Genomic DNA, 20821 nt, shown 5'->3' with positions numbered 1-20821 from the left:
TTTATTTACCACCTTAAATCAGTTTTTAATGTGGTCGTTGGATAAAATGGGTAAATATATGTGAAAATCATTGCATGCAGTGATGAAACAACAGAGGATTATTGATCCGTTCTGCTGTTTTTGTCGAGTCTGTGAGGAGAAACTTTGCTCCTCATGACTCATTTCTCTGGTTTTCAATTCCACTGTTTTGGCTCAGTGTCATCAGCGATGCTTTCAGATGCGATAGGAATGAAATTTTTCAGCAACTTCAAAGTTTCTTACATTGCAGCACATCAGCCTACTCAACAGATACCAAAAGGCCATGAGACTCTTGTAAAGCAATTCTGTCTTTGCTTGTAACTCTGCAGTTACAAACCCAATACAAAATTCAACAAAGAACCTTTTCCATTGTGATTGTGGCTCAAGAAAATAGGCATTGGACACAATCTGTGCTTATATTACATTGGGTGTTGCCTGTGTAAAAGGCTTACACCCCCTGTCAGAGGTTTTAGGACACTTTCTTATTCAAATGAATGAGAAAGCGTCTTAAAACTTTTGACAGGGGGTGTATATCACGTCCAGCCTCCTGTTTGTCTGCTTTCTGCTTGGTGAAGAGAATTACTGTACACATCAGGCTAAGGTCGTGAACCTCATCAGAAGACCAGGACTGATTACTTAGAGCCAGGTTAAGTTGGGTTCCCAGCGGCCCCGTTGAACCCCATCGCCTCGTCCCCAGTAAGCGCCGCCAATCGATGGACAGATTTGAGGGCCAGAAGGCTCGTCTCAATCCCTTCATCGATTAGCGACCCCATCGCAGCCTTCACACTCCCATCCGCCATGTCCTATTTTATTTCTAATGCTTCTCTCCAGTTTCCCTCCTCTATCCATCTCCAGTCACCCTCTCTTTTTCATCTTGTCGCTCTCTAACTTTAATTCTTTCTCTTTTTTTGTTTCACACGGCGCCTTCCCTCCAACTTATCCGACTCTTTTCTACTTTCAGCTCTTTGTCTCTTGGTCTCGCGCCATTTTCTTTTTATCTCCCCGCTATATCCCATATCTCTTTATCGCTTCTTCTCCCTCCCCCACTTCTCTCTTTCTCGGTCCCAAAGGCCTCAGGGCTCCCAGCAGTGGATTATCACACATCTAAGGAACTCGTCTCGCACAGTCCTGTTGGTCCAATTAGCTGTCGGATAGCGCATCAGTCGATCGACTGGATTCTCAACGGACAAAATTATCCGCACAATGCCATGTGCAGGAATATGTATTTGCATGGATAAATGACTTTTGTTTGGGAATACGTGTTTAAAATGTGTCTTGATGATACCCTCTTAGGTTTGCGGAGGAATTGCAGTAATGCGCGTTACCAAAGATAGCCTGTTGTTGTGGATACACCTCATAATTTCAGAGAACCGGGGGAGGATGCACGTGTGTTTGTGTGAACATTACCAGCCCTAACTGTTCTAGTGCGTGTTCCTTGGATAACAAGCCGCCAATTTGAGCAGAACCCAATTATAGCAATTGCTCAGATATTCATGGGAGAACAGAGGAAGCTTGAAGGAATTAGAAAACCTCAGAGACTTAAAGAAGAGCAGAGATCAAAAAGAGACGATGGAAAAAACAGAAAAAACCCTGTGGAAAAAATGACAAAGGATGGGTGAACAAATAGAATAGGTAAGGAGTGAAAAGTTTTTGGTTATAAAAGAGATCTAGAAATGACGGATGCTTTGAGATCAAACACGAACCAAACAAGCACAAATGTGTTCATTTTGAACGCTACTGTAGGGTGAAAGCATCAACTGTGGCAGATTCTGGTGCTTGTTAACCTGATATTTACTCTCCCATTATAATACGTGTCTCATCACATGCATGGATTAAATGAAATATGTTCTCTGGCAGGAACATTCCTCTGCTGGATTTGGATACTGCATCCACTTCCTGGTCGACTTGCTGCTTGATTCAGCTTGTAGGCATGATGTTGAAGTATTAGCGGACACAAAGGGACAGCATTTGTCTGGTTAATACCAAAAAGGCAAAAATGAAGTGAAAAAGAACATACTGTTCCCATTTTATCAAGAAATGGCCTGATTGATTCTGTTAAGCTGGAGCTTTTTGCACAACTGTAAAGAGACTGTTTCAAATTTTTACAGCAGAAGTAGTCAGAAAAATTCAACATCTCCGTCATGGCAATCATTAATACCAATTTAAAAAGAGACATCTCTTTGACAGCATTCCATTTTGAGTCGAAATCATTTCCCCACTACCGACCACAGCTGGTCTGGCCTCCAGATGTGCTCCTATTCCACCTGGGTGTACGGCCTCTAGTGGGTGAGGTCAGCACAACCCTTTTGTGTGGACAGAGCAGAAGGCAAGCAGAGGCAAAGGTCCATGTAATTGCCCTCCCCTCTTCTCCGCCTGAGCAGTTTAATGAACGGCGGCAATCTCCAACTACTGTTAAAACGGTAACGAGCGCGCGGGTCGCTGGCTGGGCCCAGATAAAGAGCGTGGTCAAGGTCCAGCTCAAAAACGACCTCAGCCAGATGTAACCGCTCAGTCCTGAACCATTAGCATGCCCGCTGAATGGGCAGGATGGGGCTAAAGGGGAAATATATGGATGATTGAGGCACTTTATTTCACAGGAGCGTATGTATGTGTGGAGAGGATAGTGGAGGAAGTTACAGCCACTGAAATATCCTTTGGATAGCTGGTTGGCATTTCAGACCCTGGGGTCAGAACATGACACATATTTAAAGGTTTAGTTCACCCCAATTTTTTGCACTTATATCTTTAGATAGATCTTGAGACAAATGGTGTACTTATTAGAAAAACACGTCTTTACATAGTGACGGTTTCAAGCACTGAATCTGTAGTTGTATCCGTGGAACATCTAGAGTAATAGGCACAGTATTACAAGTAGTTCGATCGTTTTTGGCCACAGGAGCTTTTGTTGAATTTTTGTGTGTGTTCCATTACTGTTTTCAGGGGAGAAAAAAGTTTCTACTCTGGTAGGTAGATTCTTCTGAGCAGCCATGTGCGGTTGTCAATGTGGATGGATGGAACGAGTAGAGGACATATTCTTATCGGTCAAATTTAGAGAGAGCAAGTGCCATTTTCTTCCCTTAACAAGCCTCCATTATTCTATTTCCTACATGCTCATTGAACTGGAATTACGTCCACTGTTTGCTGTTGTTTTGGTGCACTCTGAGTCACCATCATGGTCAAAGTTGTTGGATCTTACACCAAAGTTTGGACCGTTCGTCTTAACGTTCAAGCCAACTTACACCTGCAGAAGCGCCGGTTGTTCAACTATTTCCATTCACCGCTTGTAGTTTCAGGTTAATGTTGCTTTAAAGAGCAAGTGTGACCTCAAAATAAGCCCTTCCACCAAACATATTTTTCTAAATGTGCTGCAGAACACGGTGGGCATGGTGAAAGACATGTGGGATACAGTCATCCATCACACAGTGTAGTAATAATAATAATAGTAATGTAGTGCTGGTAGTCACAGCTAACCAGCCTTGAACAGCTCTGGGTCTATGAAGGCAGGATGGCTGGTTATGCTTTGGAAAATCACTAGAGGAGCATTTAAGCCCCTTTGACAGAACAGCTGGGTTACAATCTCTATTATGAGAGGCTGATTCAATGTGTTACATGTCTTTGGGACGTACTGGCTTACAACAGTTAACATGACGTCTATCTGTGTGGGCTGTCCTCGCAAAATGAATTTGACTGACCCTTTATGGAATAGATTGAAGATCAAAATAGGGAATCATACCTCGTTTGACCCCTAGAAGTCGAGAATATTTGTCTCCACAAGTGGAGCTATGTTCGGCATCATCCAGGGGATAGAAAGATGTAAGCTATGTAAATGCAACATCCCTATTTTAAATCCTGGTTCAGCCTTTGTTGCATATCATCCCCCCTCCTCTCTCCCTCTCTTTCTCTTTCTCTCTTGCTTTCTCTGACTTGAGAGTTTCTGTCTGATTCTCTACTGTACTCTGCTGCATCAAATAAATGCAAAAAGCCTCCCAAAATAATCTAAATGGAATATGGTTTAAGTCAAGGTTAGATATTGTGCAACAGATTGAAAGGCTTCATGCACAAGAGAATATGCCATCACTTTGTCTGTGTATTCATGTGTATGAGACAGAGAGAGAGGGAAAAAAAACGGGTTGGCGTCAAAGTGTCAGCACAAAGTCATTCCACAAATTTAATCGGCATGGAATTTACTTTTCTGCCTCAAGAATATAAATTGGGCTTCTTCCTCCTTCTTTTTTTTTTGGAAAATAGACAAAAATGAGTTCCTCCCTTTTATTCCCAGACTGTGATGAATTGTTTATGCGTGTGGTCTGTTTCTGGAGAATGTGAAGCACCCTGAGGGGATGAGGTGGGGGTGTCGCACACTTCGATGGAGTACTTGTATGTCGCTGTTTTCACTTTAAAAATGAATGAGTGCATTCTTTCTCCACAGCCTCGGAGTCTGTCTGTCTTTACTCTCCCCCCGCCCCCTCCCCAAAAAGTTCCTTTCTTCCTTTAACATTTTCTCCCTCTGTCTTCTCAATAGCTGATTGATAGCACTCCACTGACACACAGTTGATGGGAATATCTAAGGGACAAACAACGGTTGTCAAGTCGGAGTTCATGCTCGTCTCGGCCATGATCTCGACTCTCAATGGGGTCTCTTGTAGGTCTTGTGTGGAGTCATCCAGGGGTCCTGACCACCCTGTTGACTTTTCCCCAATAAAGCCCATTGGGCTCACTGTCTGCTAGCTTACAAACAAGAAACCCACAGTGGCTGACTACGCGGTCGTGGTATTACAAGATGGTTACAACAGAGCAATACTTCCTCCTTGATTCGGTCACAGAGTTCATCATCTGAGCAATTTATTACCGAAACCAGAGGGGCAGACGTCTTCCTGTCACTGCTCATGAAAAAAATGAGCTCCCAGACTTTGTTCGCCTGAGCTTGACATGCTTTCCGATACTTGTTGACTCTAAGTACAGTTCTGTGATTTATTTGTATTGAGTTACGACTGACTGGCATGGCGCTGTCTTTCCAAAAAAAGAAGGGGGATTTCTTTTTTTTTTCTTCTTACTGCTCTGGTTGGATTCTTCGTCTGTGCCAATTTTGCCCTTTAGTCCAATGAGCTGTTGGTTGAAGCTGCCAAGTTGTAGTCTTAACGCACTGCTCTGTACACTAGAGGCAATGCAGGGATCTGGCTTCTGTGCTGTTCAGCAGTTTTGTCAGTGTGGCTAGGTGCACTGCTGCCAAATAAATGCTCGCTCTGCCTCCTGCCAGTAGTGATTTATGGTCGAATACATCCTTGCCCTGTCCACTTCATCCCCAAAGAAAAATCATTTTCCAATTGAACAGAACTTGGGCCTTGAGGACTGACTCAACATGGGGATGGAGAGGCAGAATATTTTATTGGCATTGGCATTTAGATGAATGATGCATACCAAAGTGTTATGGGGGCTGGTGTTCTTGTGTTCTTACGGACTTGCACAGTTTCTTTTCCCTTCTTCTTTTCATGTACAATACAGAAGATGCAATTTGATGTGTGCTAGACTTAGAAAGCTGTAATTATAGATGTACGCTGCAGACGGGGCTGACTGTCAACCAGCAGGCCTACTGTGTTTTGTAAAAAATCCAAGAGGCTGTGGAGGATTATGTTTTCATGTGGAGCTCCTTTGCTGCGCTGTATGTATTCACACAACACTGGGCAAAAATGTGTCCTTTTGCATACTGCATTTTAAAGATTCAGTTGTTTTTCTCTGTCGTTCCAACAAAAAATTGGACTTTTACAATGAGTGCTTCTGTGCAACCGCTACAACTTAATGACTTGATATCTTCAGACGCTGGGCTTTGGGCCTGATCCGCGCCAACCCAGCGGACAAAATAAGAAGAATCGATACAATCATAAAAATAAAGGCTTACGTTTTCAACTGGAGGCTTAAACCTGAAGGAGAAAAGAAATGAAGAGCGGCTCGGGAGGCCTAAGTGCTAAGCGTGCAGCGTGGTAGATCTAATCCTCATGTCGAGGGACTTTTTCTCCCTGTATGGTAAGAGTGTCAAGCTTTGCACCAGCGTCTCATTAGGAGAAGGACAGCTGTGCAGAGGCGGACAGCCTGCTTCCAGAGACACCAGTTGAGTCACAGTAGGCCAGCGACCAATCGGGGAACACTTGCTGCATGAATCACACCATCACAGATTCAGATATGGATGCTGTCTAATTCTTCATCAGGAAGTCTTTCTGACTAAAAGAATCACAAACAGGTTGGACATTGACACTGCATCCGTTTCAGTTGACCTGCAGGCTGCTGCTCGGGGAAACATCCCCTGTTCCGGTTTTCTGGGGCCCATAAACATCTTTGGAAGCCAGGCTCCACCAGGCTGAGTTGGGGTTGCTTTGAGCCGAGCGCCTCGAGACTCCGCTGAGAGACTTTGATGGCACTCTCTGTTGTGGAAATTGGTCTAGAGCTCTCAAAGCTCATTCTGTGTCTCCCCAGCTGCAGCGTTCCGCTTTGACCAACTCTTAAGTTTTGTGTGGAAAAAAAGTCTTTCAAGGCGCAGTTAAAGACGAGCCCCGCCTCGGTGGACGGTCTTATAAAAATTGCATCGGGTTCCTTTTTGAATATTAACAGCAACCCGAGCGCTAGAGGCTGTGTGGCTCTGCCTTGACACAAGAGGGCAATATGAAAACTGTGGGCATTACTTCCTGCTAGAGGGTGGGTTTTATAAGAGCAAATGCTCTGACAGGGATGAAAACTTGCTTGAAGGAATATTTGGGCCTGCAGCCAGGTATCTTATTAGGTCGGTGGAGTGAGACAGCAAAGCTTTCATCCTATCTGACAAAGAAATCAAGCAGATGTTTACCTCCTGCACTTGCTACCTGTCTTTCATTTTCTCTGAGGCCACCCAGACTGTGACATGTTCAGGCACCTGTCGGCCAAAAATTTAAACCCAAACCCGCAGCCTTGAAATGAGAGCCGAAATCTTGTCCTATCACCACAGAGATTATGGCGCCTGCTTTCCACATTAAGATGTATCAGGAGTGTCCATACTGCTCAGAGTTTGCTGCTTGACTCGCTGGGAGCATCCGCCTTCAACAGAGCCTGCTGTTGGCAGCTGCCTCTGGGCAGGACCTCTCAGCCAATCAACTCCCCTCCGCCTGAAGGCAGGCCTGGGCTTTTCTCCTGCTCCACTACCTATAACTGCAAGCCAGCCTGTCAATCACACCTCTAGGCCCCACTGTGCGGCCTGACCCACTGGCACTCTTGCCATGGCAACGCAAATCCCAGCAGACCTCGCTGTCAAGAAGTGGAGTTCTCAGAAATATGAAAGACAAGCGTCTCTGATCCAGTGTGTACATATGAGCCCTGGCCCAAGACGTCTGGGTCGTATGAATAATACATTTATTTTATTTTTTGTGTGAAACACTGGAATATTATTGTATCTGTCCCCTAACCCAACAACACATCCATACTCTCCTTACAATCAAGACATGATAATCGAATCGCCCCGAGAAAAATGTGTTAAACTAAATTTCTCTTGTTCAAAGTAGGCTTGGAGGAACACTGAGGGAAGCTCTGTGTGAGCTCTCTCTGGAATCAAAGTGGCAAACAAGGCCGTTATTTGTTCAGGGTAATAGTTTCTCCAAGCACTCTCAAACAGAGCTCAGCATAAAAATCAGCAGCAGTGCAGATCACGTTCCCTAACAGATGCCTTCGCTCGGAATATAATATGAATACAGAGCAGGGATTAGTTTAAATAACGGCCAAACATTTGCCACATTTATGCAAGCCTATTGACCGAGCAGTGGTGTTTTAGGATAAGAGTATTGATCAAAACCTTCTGTCAAGTCTTTGCGGCTGACGCTGGGAGTCTTCAGTCCAATAAAGTGAAACAAAGAGGAGAAAACGGTTTGTTAAAATGTTGCTTTTTCTGCCATTTGACCCGAAGGTCCAACAGAATTCTGTAACAGCTCAATCGGCCTGTTCTTGTTTTATTTTATTTATTCATTTAAAAGAAAAGGAGGATTTATGGCGAGATGCACCCAGCTGAACCTCACAAACTAAAGAAAATGCTGATTTAAATGCAGTCAATCAGCTGTTTCCACTAATAACAAATGGTGGTGATTTGAAGATTAACCGAGCCAATCTAGCTCGTCTATTACATGTATTGTTAAATGGAGTAAATTTCTCCTTATGGTCTGCTACCTTACTTTATAAAAAGATCTGATCTGTTTGTTTCCTATTTACACATGATGCTATTACAGTCAACCTATGGATCCCTACACATTATCTCAAAGACAGGGTGAAATTAGAGGATTTCAAAACATTATTTCCCCTTATTTTTTGCAATGTGGATGGTTTTTGTGCAGCAGCTTGTATAGCAGCTGTAGGAGACACTGTTTTGAAGGTGAAATGTTGAATGAGGAGCTGGCTTCAGCTTGGAGTTGCAGTAAAAGAAGAGGCGTATTGGTTTGGCTGTTGAGTTAAAATGTCAAGAAACTTTCTCAAAGCTGGCTTACTCCACTTTTAAAAGACCATTAAACTCAAACAAACGAGATCAACAAGGCTCAAATGCATTTAAAATGACTTTAGCTAACTGCGTTATCTTACAAATATGATCAAATGTAGGAAAGGAATGACTTATATCTGGAACTAATATACATATTTACAGTAAAAATGAAAATCTTGATGTTGAAATTCAGAATGACACAAACATAAACATAAAAATTCATTTAAATACTTGAGCGTAGTTGTGTTTTATATTAAATAAGAGCTTTTCCGCCTTTTTCCGTCTTGAGTGTTGAGCTAAATATTGAATCAGGCCAATAATCCATTGATCCCTGCAGCTTACTGTAGCAAGCTTAATGGATGCTGGAATTACTGGATCTGTTTATGTCGTGTCTGGCTCTTTAAGCTGCAGCGTGATACAATTATTGGTCATTTGAGGTCAACGGAAACTTGTGTAAATACGAACTCTTGGTGCTTTTTCCCCTCCCAGCGTAGATGTTCCACTTTGGCTCGTTCTTTTTTGGGAGTTTGATGGTGGTGGTCAGGTAGTGTGCAGTGGCTTTCACCCTTTGATGCACAACATTGGTCAAAATTGACCCACATCCAACAGAAAATGGGTATCTCCTGACCCACACTGTGAATTAAAGGGTTAATCAGAGTTTTTTTGCTGAAAAAAAGCTGTGTCCCACTACCAATCTAGGTTGGGCCATAATTCTCTTTGGGTTTTTAATCAAGTGCAACACCTTTCACTTTACACATTTTCGTTTCATTTAATAATATTGCAAAGCTATTGATCAGTTTGGCTTTAAAAATGCACCAGATTTGGGATTATGAGGCTCCTAACTCGGCAAATCTTGTCATTTTTGATGAAATGCTAATAAATGGTGAAAAGAGACTCTTTGGGACGTACAGTTTGACTGTTTTGAAATGAAATCAGGAAAGCATTTGCACCAAAGAACTGAACTTGGCAGTAGTAGGAGTAGAACATGGAGATACCTCTGAATTAAGAGATAAATTAAACCTTTTAATGTCCTGTCATGTTGAGGCTGTGGGTGGCTGTTTGGACTGCTGACCTCCACGCTTTGAAAATCCAGTCTTCCATCTAACCGTCTCTCTCTCTCGTGTTTCTCTTGCAGGTCATCCTGATCCTGACCAAGTACTACCACGCTGACTCCACCAAGGTGCTGGAGAGCTCGCTGTGGAGGTAAGCCAAATGTTTACACCGTGTTTTTGCTCTCGTTAGACGTCTTCATATCATGTCTGGCCTCGGACTCACGCGGGCCTTTCATCGGCCTGCGGCTTCCCTTTAACAGCGAGGTCAGCGTGGGTCTCGGCTATCTCTCCGCTGCGCCTCTTCAAGGAGACGAGGGTGAAACGGAGCGTTAGGGCGGACAAAACATCAGCAGGCAGCTACGAGTAAAGTGGGGGACCGGAGAGCGGCGCTGCGAGGCCAGGGCGGGCATCTGTTTGGGCAGATAGCATATCAGCATGGCACAGGGCAGGATGACGGGCACCGGCAGCGCCAGGGAAATGGGTCAAGTCTGGCTGGCAGAGCCTCTTGTATTTAGTGAAGCCGCTGCTGGCCAAAAACACTTCTCACTTCTCTTGCTTTTGAGCGATGGGAGAAAAAAGCATCCATTTTGCTCCACTTGACAACAAGTGTATCTTGTGCTGCTACATATATTCTCATGTGGTATCAATGTTCTCTTTAGTCTCCATCCATTTGCTAGCAGCTCCTGGAGAGCCGCTCTGTAACTGAGCCTGACCTTGTAGATATCAGAGTGGAAGAGGCTTAATTATATTCATATTTCCTAATAAAACTTAGAAAATAGGCGAGTCAAGGCTCATAAAACTGGCTAAAATTAGCCGCCTAGAAGGCATTCGCACGGAGCAAAACGTGTCTGATGGTGGTACTTAATTCATGCCATTCACCTCACTGAAGGCTCCATGACTTCAAAGCTTCAGCCCCTCATTAGCTCTGACTGGCTGTCTCCCTGGAGGACAGATATGAATAATGTACATATTTTTCCCCTTCCCCCTGTTGATGTTTTAATTGTTGCAGTGCATGAATAATGCTGGAGATTCACCACTGGACAGCTCGCTTGAGAAAGGAAGAAAAAGATGGCAAATGGTTGAATTTAATCTGAATTGAGCCTAAATTGGCACAGACAGAGGGAGCTGGCCAGCTGCCTGCTGGCATCGTTGTGGAAAGAACAGAAATTAGCATGAAATGATCATGTTTCCTGCAGGACCCGTGCGGCTATCTGACCATGTCGCGGTAGGGATTTTCCTGTGAGGACTACCTTGATTCCTTTGTAGCTGTCAGTTTGGCGTGGCGTGTGGACAGCCACGGTCCGCTGGCCTATAGGCTTTGAAGTCCCAGGGCAGCGGGATCAAACGAGGAAGACGGGGGAAGATGAATGGGTCTGCCGTCTTGCCTTGTCAGGTGGCGTAGATCAAGATGCCAAGTTTCACACAGCGGGGAGAGTTAACAACACGGAGCGTAGAAAAGTTTTCAGAGCAGCTGAGTTAATGAACTGAGGCCTTCTCAGATCGGCCGAGGTCTATACAGGCTTTTGTTATTTCAGTAAGCAGAATACACAAGCGTCTTCACAGATGAGCAACTAGAACCAATCTTCGAGGATATTCCCCCCAAAAAACTGGATGCCAGCCAGTTGGTGCTGAAATCATTGCGATTCTGCTGTGTTTGCTGGTAATACCTGCTAAAGCTCAACCTGAATGACGTCTGACTGGGTTTCAGTGTCCCATGATGGCATAAAAATGTGCTTTTTTTTAGAAGCTTTGAATGCATTTCGATGATTGCTTATCCAGCAAACAGTGGAGGTTATTTCTATCCAGCACGGCGCTGCACTTCTTTGCAGGTTGGCTAAAGCTGCTCATACTCTATTAGGGGCACACAGCTCATCACTTCCCGTTCTGTTGAGGATTTGCTCTCAGGAGGGAAAACAAATGCAATTCCAGGTTTATAAAAAGGCCATTAATTAGTATTTTAAAATTACTAACCACTTCATTTAACTGTCGAAACCTCAAGCAGTTTCTGGGCTCCTGTCACATTTTTACTCACTGCAGACTCTTTTTCTCACGGCAGTTGAAGTCCTGGACCTCTATGCTAAAGTTATGCAAAAAATGTTGAATTGTATTGATGCAGTCTTTTCAAACTATACGTTTTTCATGCTTGTCTAGCAAGATATTTATCCCAGCTGAGTGTATCTCCCAACAATATTCAGATATTTTACTGTCTACGTTGTCAGTTTGTCTCCATACTTGTCTCCTGTGTAAACACTGCCTGCAGTTCAGTTGAAATATTTAAATGAGTTGTAAAATAAGGTCATTTTGATGTTGAGCTTAGATTTGTTTAAACTTTTGACCGGTAGTGTAGGTGAGGAACAAACAAAGGCATGAAAAGTGGCATCGGAACATTAGTGAAACAGGAAGTAGAGTGGTGGTTGCACAAATTTGGGTGGTTTCTCCTACCAGCAGTCAAAATTAGTGTTTTCTGAGCTGATTAAATGGTAACCATGTAGTTTTAGTAGCTAAATACATCCTTGGATAATCACTGAAAGATGCTGGCAGATGACTTTTGTTGGGTAAATACAGCAACTTGTTGAAAGCAGCCGTCAGTCCGAGCTGCATGCTGCAGGTTCAAAGTCATAGCTTTGAGAACACCCCGGACTGTTCCATGAATCACCAGGTATAAAGTTGCCAACTTGTACCTTCTAATCATAACCACAACCACACTCCTTGTGTTTCCCAGAGCGCCGTGCAGAGTTTTGTCTGTCCCCAGGCTTCGGCGTCAGCTTTTATTACCGCTGCCCGTTCCTCCTGCATGTCTGTCCGTTCGCTGTGTTATGGCTGGCCCAAGGTCCCGTGCTGTAACACGGCCGATAAAAGAGCTCCAAACATCTCTGCTCTTTGTGAAGAGAGAGGTGAACGAGTCAGCGGCAACATACCTGAGGCTTTCTCAGGCCGTTTATGTTTGTCTTTGAAGCCACGCGCATGAGAACTATGAGAACATTTACTGGTAGGAAGATGACTCAGATTTTTCCATGCGAGGCCGTAGAAGTGTCTGCTGGCAGCGTGGCTTCTTTCTCTCCGGCTGTCTTTGTAATCGGAGCCTCGGTGTGTCCAGGCCCGGGTCAATAATTGATGCTGTAGCCGCAGTGATGTCGTCGTGTTTGTCTTCGGCTGATTTCAGTTAGCGCAGTCAGAGGTCCAGACCCCTGAAGTGAGAAGAGATACACTGGACACTTAATACCCAGATGCCCCGCTGAGCCTGTGTGTGTTAAAGCTGCACATCAGTTCCAGAGTGTGTGCTGCTACCCGCCTCTATTCTGGAGAAATAGTGTTGCCTGAGTGTGTGGAGGAGTTTCTCAATGACAAGCACTTCAAACAATATGAAATTATTTGATAATTAGCTGCTACTTTTTGTCATTATATTAAAAGATTGAGAGAATCTTTTAATTATAAAATGCGTCGCCTGAACACTTTCAGTTCAGTTCAGCTTTATCTGTAAATCACACTGAGGGCACTTCGCATAGTGAGGTCAGGACCTTATGATGTGATATCACAAAGAGAAATCCAGTGATTCGCTTTGAGCGAACGCTTGGCAGCACGTTTAGAGGAACGTGTGTTTTGAACATCCACCTTCAAGGCCGTGCAGAAATCCTGCCATCGTTGCCTCCTGCTGGCTGCATCTCTCTGTAATCTCTCTCCAAGAGCTCTGCAGCTTCTGTAGTCTTGACACAATACATGCACACTTTCACCATGTCTGTCTTCTTTCAAGTTTGCAAAATGAGGATGAGCTTAAAAAGAATCAATCATTCGGTCAGTTAGGTAAAGCTGGCATGATTGTATCGATCTATCGGATGCTAGTATACCATCTGGAAACCATTTTTTGGAATCATGCTGACCTTTACTGACTCCTTTATCCTCAATGCTTTATATATTGTACAGTAATCTACTTCTAGAGTGTCTTCAGATAGTGCAGGCTTCCTGCTTGAGGACACTTAAACAGGATATCTGTCTAACCCGATACTGTCTTTCAGGGCGACTAGTCCGGACTTATCCCTTAAACACAGATCAAATTCGGGTTCTGCTTCCCAGTAAACACAGGGAGTGGTGCTTGCAGATTAGGCGAAGGCGTGAGGATTTGCCACCGCATTACCAAACACTGTGATGACTGCCGGCTGACAGAGCTCATCTTTAGACTCTGTTGCTCCAAGTGGAGCCATGCAATACTCAGTAAACCTTTTTGATCCTCAAACTGAAAGGAGCAGATGCGCTCTTCACTTTTTTTTTTGGCTTTCAATGCTCAGTGCAAGTGTTTCTTATTTTTAGACGGTATATGGAGCTTCAGATGTCAGCCAGTATGTGCCTTCTGTTGGGGATTTGATGGATAGAATCTGATGTGCTTTTACGTTTTGATCAGAAAACCAGATATAACATCTTGCTGCATGTGTTTCGATATCTCAAAAAGGACACATGAATGCAATTTGTAAACTAGTTTGGAAAAAGAAGGTCATACAATGGAGAGTCCTGTTGTTTCAGTTAGATTGTTACGTAGCTGTTGTTATCTGGGATAGAATTTGGGTTTATCAGGCAGTGATTTAAACACAGATCTTTAGAAACTAGGGCTGCCACAAACAACCTTTTTCAAATAAACAATCTATTGGTGATTTCACCAATTAGTTGCTCAGTGTTAGTGATTGGTTTTCCTCCAAAAAAACAAAAAACGCAAAATTCAAATTTGATTTAAATTAGTTTTGTTTGTCATTGTATAATGCAATACTTCTAACTCTAAATCTGTTTCTATTTATGGAGTCACAGGAGTGCCACATCAGAATGTAAATAAATAAATAAATAAATGTGGAAATATAAATAAATAAATAAATAAATAAATGTGTAAATATAAAGATAAATAAATAAATAAATAAATGTGTAAATATAAAGACAAATAAATAAATAAATGCTGAAATATAAAGACAAATAAATAAATAAATAAATAAATGTGTAAATATAAAGAGAAATAAATAAATGTGTAAATATAAAGAGAAATAAATAAATAAATAAATAAATGTGGAAATATAAAGAGAAATAAATAAATGTGGAAATATAAAGAGAAATAAATAAATAAATGTGGAAATATAAAGAGAAATAAATAAATAAATAAATAAATGTGGAAATATAAAGAGAAATAAATAAATAAATAAACAAATGTGGCAATATAAAGAGAAATAAATAAACAAATAAATAAATAAATGTGGAAATATAAAGAGAAATAAATAAATAAATAAATAAATAAATGTGGAAATATAAAGAGAAATAAATAAATAAATAAATAAATGTGGAAATATAAAGAGAAATAAATAAACAAATAAATGAATAAATGTGGAAATATAAAGAGAAATAAATAAATGTGGAAATATAAAGATAAATAAATAAATAAATGAATAAATAAATAAAAGGAAAATTTTGTCTTTGCTTTTACCTATTCTGTTTTTTCCTTTTATTTATTTATTTCCATATTTATTTATTTATTTATGTATTTATTTATATATATTTTGATGTGGCACTCCTGTGACTCCATATATTTAACTCCTTATCATAATTAAATCTTACTAGCAGGACGCTATTGTGTAGGTTTATGTTCTATGAATCTAAAGCTAAATTCACTTCACAGCCATTGTTGCACAGTTACAACAACAAAAAAAATCCCAATATTTGTGGTGCAGAACAGCAACTTAGAGGTGATTCTAGTGGCCTTTGTTTCAGTCACAACTTCATATTTGTTGCTATTGCCTGAGAACACAAACAGAAAAATGTATAAATGTGAGGAACTTGACTAGGAGTTTGGTTGTAGCAGGATCAGTATATAATTGCGGGACTTTCCTGTATCATAGTTGACATTTTTGCTGTTTTCAGGCCTAAAATCTGCTTATAACCAAACACCACATGGCATTTTTACAGAAAGATTCTTCTAAATATTATATGTACAATTGAGAAAAACTGAATTGAAAGTTATTTTTAAAGATATTGTAGTAAACCTGTTGACACACCATAAATCCACACTCTGCACGGTGTCCAAACCATGTTCTTTTGTGATGATCTGAAGTATGCTCATACTTCAGAAGCCTCGAGTCACTGGAGGATTTTACACTGAACTGAATCAGACGCTGCTGCTGCTGCTGCTGAAATTGGCTAAATCTGCAGCGCAAGTGCAGATGACCAACGGCTGGAGCCAAAAATGACTGATCTCATGGGGCAAAAAGTATATTTTGGTATGGAAAAGAAGCCTTTGTTTCAATGAATTGAAGCATTTAAGGAAAACGTGAGCATGTGTAAAATATTGATGTTGAGCTAGCTTCAATTCCCAAGTAAATTTTGTTATTCCCCTCCAAAAGCCCAAGTTGGTCACATCCAAGTAACACAATGCACCCATATGTGATCCATTTACTCCTATGCTAATCCCACACTCACATAAACAGGGCATCGGTGTTCGAGTAGAGCTGCTATTTATAATTCATGCCATCTTCACACGTCTTTTGATGAGGCGAGGGGGGCTGGTAGCCATCGCGCTGGGGGGGCTCCACTGAAGATCGTCTGAGAAGGCTCCTATGTACGGTGGATCAACCACAACACACTCCCACCAACACGGCCGCGGACAACATGTCCATCATTTAGGCTAAAATGTCAGATATGCTAAGCTGCCTTATCAAACGTAGCCAATTTTAGAGATGCCCCAAATGTAAATGCTTCAGTCCGAGGGGAAAATGTGAAAGGAATTTAGATTTAGCTTCAAGTTTAATGGAGAAAATCTGCATGAATGTGCGTTTTTTTGTGTAGATTTTCATTTGAGTGTAAAAATATGCATTTATATGTATTTGTACATATGTGCCTGTTCTATTTTGCACTGTGCATGAGTCTAATCTGGCTGTATGTGTTGCTTTTGTGTGGTTTCCTTGCATTTATATGTTTGTACCTGCGAGACATCAGTTGAATGAGAGCGAGAAAAGAAAGAACTGGGCTGCAGAGGGAGGGGGAGTGAATTAAAAAAAGAGTCTCCAGGGCTTCTTTAAACTGAGCAGTAGGGGGCATCGCACTTCAGACGGACACGAGCCCTCCGCCATCCACATTCCTCCTCCTCTGTCTCTCTCCGTCTTCTGCCTCAGACTCGAATTCAGAATTTATGACGATGTTTGGAACAACAGCTGCCGTTGCATTCAACAAGCAGAGCAATCAGGGAGACGATGCAGCGAGTGATGATGCAGAAAGTTGATGCTTCCTGACAGAACTGGGGCGTAAAAGAGACGAAACAATGACACTTTACACAAAAAGACAAATTGTGGGGCTTGAAGTTAAAGCAAGCAAATGTTAAAATAAGCATTTGAATGATTCCAGTGAAGATGTTTAGCTGCAGTAACAGTGTTTATGAGTAATCCTACACTTTGCACTCCCTTGAATGCAGCACAAAGAATCTGTCACCACAAAGCAACCTCAGAAATGACACTTCTGTCTATTTCAGTCACATCTTATGGTGCTAATTAGCGCAAGGAGGGAAGTGTTAAGAAATATTTGCATTACATGTATGAATCTGGACCCTGTGCAGCTCTTATAAAAGCTAGCATCATATGTTTTTATGTTGTCAAAATGATTTTTTGTTAATCCCTATGAACTCATCTCAGTCCTGGTTTTAACAGCATGTTGGTTTAGGATGCTAAGCTCACAATCAAACTCTCCAGTGGCTCCTATCAAAACAAGCAGGATGAATCATATCAGACTTGTTTATCTTGCTCTATCCTGCATTGTAATATTAAACTATGCAACCTTGTCTTTCATTTTATGCCTGAACACGTGTGACCTGCACTGGCTTTTGTCTCCAGGACATTCATGCTTTGCTCTTGTGCACAAGGGACTTCAATCCTGGAGTATCCGCTTTGAAACGACAAAGACTGTAGTTTAAATGAAGATATTGCGCCACCGTGCTGTAGAGGTGATGGTGAGAAGAGCAGACTTTCTGGTGTCTTTACTGAAATGAACTAAATCACCCCCATGCATGAATTATACATGAATCATACAGTTTGCATTTACGAACACCTCGCTTCCTCTCTGTTGACCTAAAGATTGGTTTTTGGTGCATGAATGACAGAAAGAAAAGGGGGGATTACCTCAGAATATAATTTACAAAAGTTCACGTTTTTGTTTTGCATTTTGCTAAAACTATCAGTAGTCACATTAATTTATTGACTTCAATTGGAGGAAAACATATTTACTATGTTATGTGTCTTTCAACACAGAGCTCTCAGTCAACACATTTTATTTTTGCTACTTTGCTTCCTAGATTTGAGTACATAGTAGTCCTTTAAAGAAACTAGTGGCACCCAACCGTCTCCCTTGTCACGGTTTCTAGATACAAGATCTCATTTCACAGCACATACATTACCAGAACCACCATCTCTGCTTTGAAGCCAAACAAAACGGGAAAACAAGCATGGAAAACGGCTCATTTCAAAGCCGGTTCTCTCATGTTGCATGTGATGCATGACGGTGAAGATACAGACACAGCAGTCAGTTGCCTGTGCATCCTGTCCATGAACATAAAGTGCAAACTGTACAGTTTGCATCTCTTTAGTCGCTCACAGACCGCAGAGTGCTGCCAAGTTCAGTTTGTTGCTTCCAGCTGTTTGTAGACGTCTTTCCTTTGAGTTTATTAAACACCTGCAGGATTCATGGGAGCGTCTCCAAAGACAGAAAGCTGCACACATTTATGCACAACACAGCACTGCAGTACCTTCATTAATTATTTATTATGTGTCCAACAACAAGACAGGATCGATCAGCGTCTAAAGATAAAGCTACAGCTGAAGCAGTGCTGAATCCTGAGCTCCATCATAGGTTATTATGTCACCATGAAAGTCAGAATAGTTTACTAAAGTCAATATTTTTTTGTCATATCAAGGCTTTTTCTGCAGCGGTGTAGAGTGTAACCTCTGTTGCTATTAACTATCGAGTTACGACAAGAAGTAACCAAGGAACAATGGCAGGTGATTGTAGTTTGATAAATTATCATCACAAATAGACCAAATTATCAGAAATTATATCACAAATCAAACTTTTTTTGAACTTTTGCAGCTCAAATACACCACAGGATCTTATGAACAGCGGTCACTCTAATACCCAAAAGGCTATCTGTTCCTGTTTTAGTTAATGCACATGAACTAATTAGAATAATTAACTAGAAAAAGACACCATATATATCAATATGAAAGATCTTAACTCTCATATTGACTCTGGTTCAAGCTAGCCTCAGTGCTCCAACAGCATAATCAGTTTCCTGAAATTGAATCATATCTTTTGTTTTCTTTTTAGTTTGTTTTCCAAATGTGCCACTGGCAACTCCATTTCCCACAATGCAATTTGGCTGCAGATAGTTCATTCAGAGAAGTGGGTGTTGTGAGCAAGTACAGGAGGTCTTCGACTTACATTGGAGTTTTGTTCCTACAGTGTAAAGTAAGTTGACTTTTGCCTTAAGTTGGAACTCCGGTGAAAATGTAAACACAGCCATTACATGCATCACGATCAGTTTGCGTATTTGTACAACTACAGTAACGAAAACATCATTAGCTCACCCTGAAACACAACTAGGTAGGAAAATACCGGCGAAAATGTAAAGTGTGGGTCTGACTTACGCTTGGGAGACATAATGAAGTTAGCTAATGTAGCATAATCCAATGTGGCAGCAAATGTAAGCAAAGCCATCTTATAGCGCCGTGTGACGACGTATTCGTCCGCTCAGGTTGCCAACTAGTTCCACTGAACCAGTTCTGACGCAACAACAAAATGACGCACGTTAAACCGAGGACTGGCCCGTAATCAGTTCTAAGTCGTAAGTCGAGGACGTCACAAACCGAGGGCCTCCTTTAGTGGCTAAAGTACAGCGTGACCCAAAAGTTTGGAACCAAAGTTTAACTGCAGTGTCTATTTGAGTTGGGGGGTGCATGAATTCACTCTTATTTTACCCATTTTTGTTAAAGCATAATAAAATAACTTAAAAGCATAGTATTTGCCGAGTGCAATAACTCGGAAGAAAATGAATAGAACCATCAGGTCCAGGTATGCTGGAGCCGAACTTCAAAATGCAGAACATCAGTGTCAGATTTCTAAACTCTTGATGGTAAAGTATCTGACAGTTTTGATTTTTTTAAAAATCCAAAAGTACTATGAGGCAACATTTACTGGCCAGTTTGAGGAACCTTCATAAGCATGAATGAAGATACATTCCAGAAGATACCAGTGTAACCAGGTGGTGGAAACGTTCACAACTTTGTATAAGAAACAAAGATGAACATGTGGAAATATGTTTGTTTTACACTAATCTGTTACTCTTCTGAATATATCTGTGGTACTGATTTATTGAAATAACATTATATTATTTGGATTATAGACTTCATTTGTTTCCAAACTTTTGGGTCACCCTGTAGAAGTTGAGGGTCTAGCAATGACAATTAGTGGCCTACAGCTATCTGTCAAGTTCAACCCATGAACTTGTCACCACTGTAGCAAGATTCATTTTCAGGCTTTCTGTCTTCAGACCCAACCAACACTTGCATCGCCCTGGAAAAATAGTAAACAGCAACAAAATGAATGCATCAGTATAGAAGAGAAACAAGCACAGTAGCTGTAGCGGTGAGGAACTGAAAGCACTGATAGGAACTTAGTGTCTCTAATTGATCACGTATCCTTGTTTCAATTTGAATCAATGTTTTGAAGCCGCTGCTTTGAGTCTTATTGACTGCAGGGTAGCGTCCCAGCTACAGCTCACTTCCCACTGTGATGCCTCCTTAATCAGTTTATTTTCAGATGTGGGCGTGCGTGCACACACCAGCACACTCGCGCTCGTTCCGCCGATACAAATGTGTTGACGATTAGTCCTCCCTGGGGTCCAGATCACATTTCCCCAAACTAAACCAGACGAGTGAGAGAGAGCCACAAAAGTAGAAAGACACGCTTTTGGGCTTAATCAAGACAACATGTTTCATTTCCCTTCTCCTGTTCCTCCTCAGCTCATCCTCTCCTCACTTCCACTCTATTTATTTTAGATTAATTCGGTCCGTTTTTCCTTCTTTCGCTCTCTTTGTTCTCTCAGTGTTTCTCCCTCGGTCCAGATGGTCCGGGGTGCTGTAAATACTTAATCGAGGCGAGAGCAGCGTCTTCAATCCATCCCTGCACCCCACACCTCCACCGCCTCATCATTTCCCTCCTCCATGCATATTTCACAGCCTGGAGAGAGATTTTTTTGAGAGAG

General features: G+C 41.7%; 1 protein-coding gene across 4 annotated transcripts in view; it reads left to right on the top strand.

The window, feature by feature from the left end:
- Window positions 1–20821, top strand: part of sorcs2 (sortilin-related VPS10 domain containing receptor 2) — a 365472-nt gene that overhangs the window by 81683 nt on the left and 262968 nt on the right. For all 4 annotated transcript variants that reach the window (XM_051943725.1, XM_051943727.1, XM_051943726.1 and 1 more), the window contains exon 2: window positions 9636–9703. In XM_051943725.1, the coding sequence (XP_051799685.1) occupies window positions 9636–9703 (68 nt within the window). The remainder of the gene's footprint in view (window positions 1–9635; window positions 9704–20821) is intronic.

The sequence above is a fragment of the Acanthochromis polyacanthus genome, chromosome 23 (genome assembly GCF_021347895.1).
Source record: "Acanthochromis polyacanthus isolate Apoly-LR-REF ecotype Palm Island chromosome 23, KAUST_Apoly_ChrSc, whole genome shotgun sequence".
Lineage (NCBI taxonomy): Eukaryota > Metazoa > Chordata > Actinopteri > Pomacentridae > Acanthochromis > Acanthochromis polyacanthus.
The sequence above is the reverse complement of the archived record's forward strand: the minus strand, read 5'-3'. Positions and strand labels throughout refer to the sequence as shown.